General features: G+C 47.6%; 1 protein-coding gene across 2 annotated transcripts; it reads right to left on the reverse strand.

Annotated features, from left to right (window-relative positions):
- Positions 1-489: 489 nt before the first annotated feature.
- On the reverse strand, positions 490-7,272 carry LOC133918573 (subtilisin-like protease SBT5.3). Of its 2 annotated transcripts, none has more exons than XM_062362506.1 (10): positions 6,818-7,272; positions 6,630-6,727; positions 6,369-6,533; positions 4,963-5,071; positions 2,319-2,919; positions 2,110-2,207; positions 1,761-2,006; positions 1,539-1,653; positions 1,226-1,439; positions 490-1,136 (listed from the first exon to the last, which is right to left on the reverse strand). In XM_062362506.1, the coding sequence occupies exons 1-10, from the start codon at positions 7,048-7,050 to the stop codon at positions 589-591; spliced, it is 2,427 nt and encodes an 808-aa protein (XP_062218490.1). In that variant the 5' UTR covers positions 7,051-7,272; the 3' UTR covers positions 490-588. The 2 variants fall into 2 exon arrangements, with proteins under 2 accessions (XP_062218490.1, XP_062218491.1); XM_062362507.1 differs by having other exon boundaries at positions 2,385-2,919; positions 6,818-7,271.
- Between the last annotated feature and the right edge of the window lie 2,318 nt (positions 7,273-9,590).

The following is a 9,590-nucleotide window of genomic DNA, read 5'->3' on the forward strand; positions in this document are numbered from 1 at the left end:
AGGGATTGAGTATCTCTACAGATTTAGGCATTTGCTAAAACATTCACTAGTATTGCTGACTATAAAGTTTCACTAATCAAGACGTTTAATTGCTGATTGGAAAGTTCAACATTTGAGTTGAATTTCAGTTTTCCGAAACCGAAAGTTTGACCCTTCATTTGAAAAATTAAGTTGATCTTTTTGAGTCAGAAAGCTCTGGTAGTTAGGAACCAAGAAGTTTTACTAGTTAGTTTTACAGTGAAAGTTCATTAGATAGAAAATCCCGATATTAGTAAAATTTTCTACAGAGTCGAGCTTTTCCAGAACAATTGAACACCTGTAGCTAGAACCTAGTAGATGATTTTCAATGGCCGTAAAATACTGCTCTGATCACCCCAGTTGTATTTGGGTCAGTCAGAAAGCTTGCTTCCCTTCAAAGTTGCTTGTTGCATCCTCTGAACATAACGAGCAAAAGAAGAAAAAGATGCAAAACTTTCTGAAACAGCTAGCTAATCACTTAAATTTGCTTAATTTATTATGGAATCAGAGGCAAAGTTCACAGCCTCTCTCCCTATCAAATCAAACCAACGTTAAACCCTACGTGATGAGTCAAGCCAACGCCTTTATCACAAGAGGGCTCCTCACAAACTGCTTCCCGTTCGTCCAGACCAGGGAGCCAAACGAATAGTCCTTGGCGAGCGTGGCGTTCTTGATTTGGAACTTCACCTCGAACCCCTTCTCCTCCCCCTTGGCACCGAAATCGAGCAAGCTGGGGGTCACCGTCACGGCGACGCCGGCCGGCTCGGTGACGAAGGCCTTGTACGTGCCGGGCCAGCCGACGTTCTTGACCCTGCGCCGCGCCGTCGCGCCCGCGGCGGTGACGTTGACGACGGTGATGGACGGGTAGTTGAGGTCCGTGATGGAGCGGGGCGCCTCGCCGGGGCACGTGTACGGCGCGCCGTTGAACATGGCCATCATGGAGGCGTTGTACCGGAGCACGCAGAGGAAGTCGAGGTAGTCGGCGTCGCCGAGGTCGTAGACGAGGCCTGGGTTCATGGCGCGAGCAGGGGAGACGTGGCCCGCGCCGTAGCCAAAGGGGCTTGCCGGCACGAAGGACGAGTTCAGGATGAGCTCGCCCTTGTTGTCCATCTCCACCGCTGCATTAGTGCATGGCGAGTGCATGTCAGTCAGAATCGCAGGAACGTCCATCTCAATGGCAATGACGCTGAGGCGGTCGGCGGCTTACCGGTGGTCATGATGGCCGACCTGATCGCGGCGGGGCTCCATTCCGGGTGGAGTGTGCGGAGGAGGCCGACGATGCCGGAGACGTGCGGGCACGACATGGACGTCCCGGACTGCGAGTTGTAGGCCACGCGCCGCAAGTCGAAGGCGAGGCCCGTCGGCGAGTTGGCGCGGGTCCACGCCGCGATCACGCTCACACCGGGCGCCGTGATGTCCGGCTGCAACACGCAAATCATTACAAATTAATATCTCGTCGTCGATCGCAGAGAGCTTTCGTCAAGGATGGATCATCGGTCAGGCAGAAAGCTTGCAAGAACCTTGAGGATCTCGGGGGTGACGGTGTTGGGTCCCTGTGACGAGAAGGCGGCCATGAACGGCGCCGGCTTCGTGCCGAGGACCGTCGCCGGCTTCGTGATGAACCCGGTCGGAGTCCTTACAAGTGACAGGTGCAACAATGTCAATGTCCCATGCCTCACAAGAACACTAGATAATACTAGAGCGCGCGGCAGCAATGGCGCCGAGATGACTTGGCTCCTTACTTGGTGGACTTGAGGTAGGAGTAGAGGAGCAGGCCGTCGAGGTACTTGATGTGCGTGGCCGGGAGGACGTGCGCGTCGGCGATGATGTTGTTGCCGGTGCTCTCGTCGTTGGCGAGCACCATCCCGACGCCGCCGGCTTGCCGGACCGCCTCGCCCTTCGCCACCCGGGGATTGATCCCACGGAGGCACACCACGATCTTTCCCTTCACCTTCGCCGGATCCAGCGACCCTATCTTGCACAGCTGCCTGCACGACATTAATCATTCATGGTTCACCACTAATCAGTAACAAATTAACCATCACTAACAAGGTAACAACTAGAAATGATCATTTGGAGACTGCCACATACGCGTCCTTTTCCGTTGCGTTGGCAGCTGCAGCCTGCACCGAGTCGATCAATGGGTAAGAGCTCTTCTCCGGGAGATCCGTCGCCGACAGGCTCTGCCCCTGCATGGATCGATCAACAAGCACGCCTCAGGAGCTGCTAATTACTTGGAAGAAATGATTTTGATGAGTTGATCGTGCGTGAAAAAATAAGCAGGGGTGATGCGTGCATGCCTTAATCTTTGTGAGGTGTTTGTGCGGTTGTATCGCAAAAGGGGAGTATTCTGAGGAGAGGCGTGCCTTGGCCTTTGTGTGGTCGAAGACGATGTAGGACGGGAACTCGCGGTCCATGGTGCTAGCGCCGGCGGTGAAGATCCACGGCGCGACGTTGGAGACGGTGCCCAGGCTGGGTCCAGAGTTGCCGGCGGAGCAGACAACGGCGATGCCGCGGCGGACGGCGTGGAAGGACCCGATGGCGATGCCGTCGTTGAAGTAGTCGGAGGGGGCGCCGCCGATGGAGAGGGAGAGCACGTGCACGCCGTCGTGGATGGCGGTGTCGAACGCGGCCAGGATGTCCGCGTCGAAGCACACGCTGCTGGTCAAGTACGGGTAGCACACGCGGTAGGCCGCCACGCGCGCGCGCGGGGAGCCCCCGTAGGCCGTGCCGTTGCCAAACCCGAACACGGCCGCGCCGGGCGCCGGCGAGCCGCCGGCCGTGGACAGCGTGTGCGTGCCGTGGCCGTCGATGTCGCGCGGCGTGTTGTACATGGACGCGTTGAACGCGCCGATCGCCGAGGCGTAGCCCTTGTTGAAGTAGCGCGCGCCGATCAGCTTCCTGCACGCGCGCCGAAGGGAGGAGATCACGAGGGAATAAAAAAAAGACTGCATCTTTATTTCATCGTGTTCGTGACTGAATGCATTTGTAAAAGGTTCGTAATTTGGTATTTGAATTCATCACTATGGAAGTATGGACATTGAAAAATCTGTAACATTTGGAGTGATAAAACGCATGATATTGCAGAGTTACCGAATTATAACAAGGTGCATCACTTTGTTTCTACTACTGAATGATTTTACTATGAATTTCTGATACAAATCAGAGTATTGCATTTTGTTGAATCCATTTGGAAACGATGCGAGCACCAGTTAGATGTTGACTTGCTACTGCTTTGCAGCAATGTTCTGCTAAAGATGCACCCGCAAGAGTCGACAAATAAATAAATGATGACATGACATTGCTGGAATGCATGTCCACTATGGAAGTGACATCTCACCCACTATTTATGTAAAATGGCATTACAACTTGACATTGGAATTTCAGATGAACCTAAACTTCCGAGAATCTAGTAAAATTACAAGATGAGAATAAGTGGGAAAAAAGCTTGATTATCTGAAATTAACACAACGGACAGTGATCCATCAGCTGAATAAGTAAACCAATGTCCATACAGGAAAAGAGAATCCAACTTAACATTCTATAAGTTCATTATTCGAGGGGCCTCCCAGATCAGTTGGCTAGTATCACAGGTGGTGAGCTAACCAACCTGGTTTCAATTCCTCCCTTCTACAAAATTGTTAGAGGGGTTGTCTCTCCCTTCCTGTCATATTTTTTAAGTTCATTAGTCTTCAGATATTGTTGAAGGACAAGTGGTCTAAAAACGGAGTAGGATTCTCCTTCTCTCTCTAGATGCTGCCATTGCCTACCTAAAGTGGCTTTCAGGCCCCAAAAAATAAAAAGAAGAAGAAGGCCAAGAATGCAGCTTGTCCCGCTCAGAATATGCAGAATGTTGACGTTAGTTTCACATCATTCAGTAATGTTTTTTACCTTTGCGAAAGCTAACGAATAACATTTACGTAGGACAAGGCTAGAATCTACTCTATTTATTTCAGAGGGGAATGCTAATTCTCCTATCCTTCTACTATTTATGTTTCTCCCTCCCTGTCGTATTTTTTAAGTTCATTAGTCTTCAGATATTGTTGAAGGACAAGTGGTTTAAAAACGGACTAGGATTCTCCTTTTCTCTCTAGATGCTGACATTGCCTACCTAAAGTGGCCTCCAGGCCCCAAAAAATAAAAAGAAGAAGAAGAAGGCCAAGAATGCAGTTTGTCCTGCTCAGAATACGCAGAATATTGAGGTTGGCTTCACGTCATTCAGAAAATTCTTTACCTTTGCGAAAGCTAATGAATAACACTTTCACATGACAAGGCTAGAACATACTCCATTTATTTCAGAGGGAAGTGCTAATTCTCCTATCCTTCTACTATTTATGTTTATCCTTGATACAAGCACATCGCCCTTTACGGTACTCTAGCCTTCAGATAAGGGTTTGTTTCAACAAAAATTCTCGCTTTCTAAACGGGGGCTAAAGATTTGCAAGTTTTCTCCTCTGATTGAGAATTTCAGAAACTACAGTTGAGACACAACATCAATCGATGTATGCCACTGTTCAGTGGGATCAAGCTGAATCATAGTGCATGGATCATTGCGGCTTGATCCAAGGCATCTACTGGTGGTGGTTTCAGAGTCACAGCCATTGTGCATTGTCGTGGTCTCAACTTTCTCAACAACATCAAAATTGGTAGTGCTACACTATACCAAACCAAGCAACTCAAATTTTGCCATCACATGCATGCATTGCATATGCTCCCAACATGGGTCTAAAATTACAATTTTTTTTGAAAAAAAAACATTGCCTCAACTGAAATTATTGCATATTAGATTGGAGTTCAGGAGGCCAAGTTGGGGTTTCAGACTTTCAGTTTAACCAGAAATGTGAGGTCAACTTAGAGCGCAATGCATTCATCATAGAAAAAGTAATTCAAACATATAAAATACATAGTATACCACTAATGCTGTTTCAGTATAACTCTAATTACCTGTTGCAAGAGAACTTATCATCTTGACCTGTGTCGCATGTTCCTTTCCACTGGGTTGGAACTGGTCCCAGGCCATCATCCCTAAAGCTATCTGATTCTGGCCACACGCCTATGCATCCACAAGGCACACAGGGAGACAAATAAAGGCATGTCAAACTCCACTAAAGAATACAAATGCAAATACATCATCCATTTAATCCAAGTCACTCACACACACACACACACACACACACACACACACACACACACACACACACACACACACAGAGAGAGAGAGAGAGAGAGAGAGAGAGAGAGAGAGAGAGAGAGAGAGAAGAAAATTCAGGTACAGTGAACACTGAAGCAATCTCTAGATGACCAATCATTTGGCTGCACATCTGATGTGTTTACCAGCTATTACATAAGGTCCCCAGAGCAAAGAGCATGCATAAAAAGTTAGGAGGGATGCACGCATCACCATGCCGAACCATTGGATGGTTCTACGCCCATCTGATAACTAACTGGACCGGTTGATTTGTCATGGGCAGAGACAACAGCATTGTGGCTTGCTCCATAGTTCTTACTCAGATGGGGCATGTGCATCTCAGTTTGCATTATCAAAGGAACAAAAAGATTAGGTGCTAAACCATATAGATAAGATGCTAACCATTCATTGGTAGAAACATCACTGACAGGAGTCGTATCGAATGTTCTGACAGGTAAGCGCCCGTTTTTTAGATGTCCACTACCACTAGCCTGAACATGTTGATGAAAATACCGGGTAGGTGGAATTTTTGTGCAATTGCGTATTTGATGTTTCGGCTCCAATTGTATGCAATGAAAATCGGTTTTTGTTCAATTTCTCAACCACTATCTTTTAATATGGAACTTTGGAATAAGTTGCGTGCAACCACCTATACCAACTATGTTACTTTCAAAATTTGTGCAATTTAGTTTTCGAAAGAAGATAATGCCATTCCTACCCTACAAAATAACCTACAACGTATATATTGTAACCGTCCGATTACCGCCAGGATACTTTCTCATATCTACACAAATAACTTGATTCTCTTTTTGGCAGTACTAAAGTGCTAATGATACATATCTGCACCCCAATTGAGTCAAAATTAAGTCAAGCAGTTCATGATTGAACATGAAAGAAGTGCCATGATTAGCTTCAGAAAGGTTTTAAAAAAGAGTGATTTTTTTGGAGGATTATGGAAATTGTTTGATGGATTAAAGAAAGAGCGTTTGGCGCGAAGGCGAGGGGAGATTCGAAGCATCGGCTGAAGCAGACCAGCTGGTACGGCATCGTCTTATCACCAACCGCGGCCTCGAAAACGATGGCTGCGACGAGGAGGAACACCGGAACGACCGGGCGACGGCGAAGAGGAGGACAAGTCAAAGGATTGGATCCGCTAGCTTACCGGTGTCGAAGTTGCCGATGATGGTGTCCTCGCCGAACCTCGCCTTCTGCCACGCCCCGCCGCGGGGGACGCCGCCGGGACCCGCGAGCCCGAGGAATTGCCACGACCGCGTGGTGTGCAGCTTGCGTCCTCGGTTGGGGAACACCGACACCACCCCGGGTTGCCCTGGTCAAAGAATTGGCGCACACGGAATTAGTCAGCCGATGATTAATTCTCGAAGGGAAAGGATATCAAGAAACGATCGTCGGCGGCGAGTCTCACTGGCGATCTCGGCGGCGGTGGCGGCGTCGAGGTTGGCGGCGAAGCCGTTGATGTGCTTGGTGTACGAGTAAAAGATTGCCTCCCGCGCCTTCTCCTTGCTGCATTGCGGTTCCCGCCATTGGCATTTCAATCTCAATTAGTGCATGTTAGATTGGTTAGTCAAGAAAGGTTAACGACCGCGTCCATACTCCCCGACGACGGCGGCGAGGAGGTCGTAGTGCGCGTTGGCGGCGTCCCTCTCGAGACCCGCCAGCTCCTCGGCGCCGTGCGTGCCAAGCTGAGCGCCGTGCGCGTGGTCGCCGAGGTACACGATGTACGAGGACCGCTTGCCGGCGGCCGCGGCGAGCGCGGGGAGGGGAGCCAACAAGAACAGCGCGCAGAGGTGGAGGATGGCGAGTGCCATGGCTCTTGCGGCGGCCATGGCCGCGGTCGCGACGGAGATTCGGAGGGGGCGAAGGGCACGAGCGCGCGCAGGAGTGTATATAGACGCGCGCGGCGCGGAGGCGGAGCTTGTTTGGCGACTTGAGCTCGTGGACTCAAGCGTCGTGAATGGCGCGGAGACGATTCCACCAATTGGATCTGCTGCCGTTGGTTACAGGGAGAAGATATCGTGGGGTTTAAATGTTCCCTTTTCTTGATGCAAATTGCTAGCCGCAGGTAGGAATAAAAACGAATGGAAACAGTAGTAATGAAAAGATCATAACCACCTTTATTTTCATATTTTTCTCCTTGAAATCAAAGTTGAAAACAAAAAATTTGGAAACAAAAATAAAATCGAAACTGTCAGACATAGAGCCAGCCAAACGTAAAATTATTGGTATCGATCGAAAATAGATAATTCACATTGAAAACATCGACACTTAGCACAATCGTTCAACTACGTATAACTACATAAGAAAACATACAAATCGGCCTGCCATTCCTTAAATGAGATGGCTTCGAAGTCACATTAAAGAAAAAATAGAAACAAAACTAGTAAAAGGAAAAAACTCGCACGACCAGGGTTAAAAATGCGTCGGTTACCGCTCGAAATGTATGATAACCGATCGTCTTGGTCCGGCTCAGTTTCATAATGCGATTGGTAACCGAATTTGAATTAAAAAAATACAAATCGATTTTGAAAAAACTCAAAAAATCCAGAAAAAATTCCATAAAAACTAGAGGTAATTCTAAGACTATCTGTGAAAAGAATTTTTTTTTAAAAAATATCGTTTGTATCACCAAATAGCTGCTCAAACATTGGTAGTTGGTAAAAAGGCCGAAAAGGTTAAAAGACCGAAACATGCTGAATGCACAGTGAAATCGGCCTGTTTCAGCCTAGCTGAAATGGATAAGGGCAGCCGACGTTCTGCTCGCGTTAGTGCACATCACACTTTCCTCTCGTGTTTCTCCACAGTAAAAAGCGAAGAAACGTCGTCCGGCCAGCCAAATCTGCGGCAGTTCGGCGAAAATCCGGCATTGAAGTTTCGGTTATCGAGCGATTAGCGTCGGTAACCGACCACATCTGAGCAGTTACCATCCGCCTTCGAGGAGTAGCACGGAGCGCCTGGTGCCGAGCGATTTTCGAAGATCCCTGTTCGGTAACCGTCTATTTACTAGCGATTTTTCATTTAATTCGTTCGGTAATCGTGCTAAGGTGGTCGGTAGTTTATTGTGTGGTCGATTAGGATGATTTAGTGCTTGATTCGCTCTGTTATCAACCATTTACTAGCGATTTAGCAACATGACAGCACATGTTTATCAATTTAACATGTATGGACATAATTATTAGTAGGTTAACCATTGAGCTTTCTTCGTCTAACAGAGAATACAAACTAATAGATGACGGATAGAGATGTAGTGTGGCAGCACGGGGACAATTTAGCCCCAGGGTTTAGGTGCAATTACTGCAATAAGGAAAAGAAAGACGGTGGTGCTACAAGGTTGAAAGAACATTTAGCAGGGCACGGATCAAATGTTATACATTGTGATAGGGTGCCTCCAGATGTGCATGATTATTTCAGACGTGAGCTGGATAGGATAAGAGATAAGAGGAAGGGAAAGGCTGAGGAGAGGTTTCGGAGACAAGAGTCAGTAAGAGTTCAGGTAGATTTGACCAGCGATAATGAAGACACAGAAGAGGAATAGGTGCAGCGTGTCATGGCTCAGTCTAGGGATGAGGAGGAGTTTAGGAGGAGGGCAGGTGAGTCGTACGAGCATGGAGATGGCAGTGGAAATGACAGAGGAGGCACTGTGTTAAAGAGGATGCTTAAGAGAGCATCTTCAACCAGAGAGCTATCACCGAGTATCAGAGATTACAATGTTGCTGTAGCAAAAGCCCCTGTGCAGCCAAGGATTGACACTGGGTCATGGCATGTGAAGGGAAAGAAAGCGAAGGAAGCTATTGGTTTGGCATGGTCCAAATTTTTCTATACTTCAGGTATTCCTGGTAGAAGGGTGGACGATGTATTCTTTGTTGCTGCAGTGAAAGAAACATAGAAATGGGGTAAGTTTGTAATGAGAGTTAGTTTTCGTATGCCACACAGGACCAGGACCACGATGCCCCATCCTCACAAAGGCATATCATACAGAGTGGCCATAATGAACCACAAGATAGTGGGAGCTATTCCAGCAACTATGACATGGAGAATAGTTCTGGATTGTATCCGTATCACTATCGTATCCCCGATGCTCAGTTAGAGCCTCCTATTCAGTGGGTCTATGAGTCGCAAGGCCTTGAGTTTTATGCCATATTGTAAGTATAATGGTCAACCACTTCTGCATAGACGGAGCAAACTTGGGCAGAGTTTAAGGCATACTTGCTATCTACACGACAGATAATACTCATATCCATCGAGGAGTACAATACACAATACAGTCGAATTTAATCGCCCCCAAGCTGGTGGTTCTGAAGTTGATGATAATTTACTTTCTGCAACTACTTTATTTTCATACCAAAGTATTATACTAATTTTTTTTCCA

This window comes from Phragmites australis, chromosome 5, assembly GCF_958298935.1.
Source record: "Phragmites australis chromosome 5, lpPhrAust1.1, whole genome shotgun sequence".
In the NCBI taxonomy this organism is placed as follows: domain Eukaryota; kingdom Viridiplantae; phylum Streptophyta; class Magnoliopsida; order Poales; family Poaceae; genus Phragmites; species Phragmites australis.

What these genes read in the sequence shown, in the direction of transcription:
- LOC133918573 (XM_062362506.1), bottom strand. Translation starts at nt 7,050, where the DNA reads ATGGCCGCCGCAAGAGCCATGGCACTCGCCATCCTCCACCTCTGCGCG. An exon ending in CATCGGCAACTTCGACACCG is followed by an intron (nt 5,072 to 6,368) that starts GTAAGCTAGCGG and finishes GTGGATGCATAG; the next exon opens with GCGTGTGGCCAGAATCAGAT. An exon ending in GTCGGCCATCATGACCACCG is followed by an intron (nt 1,137 to 1,225) that starts GTAAGCCGCCGA and finishes GCACTAATGCAG; the next exon opens with CGGTGGAGATGGACAACAAG.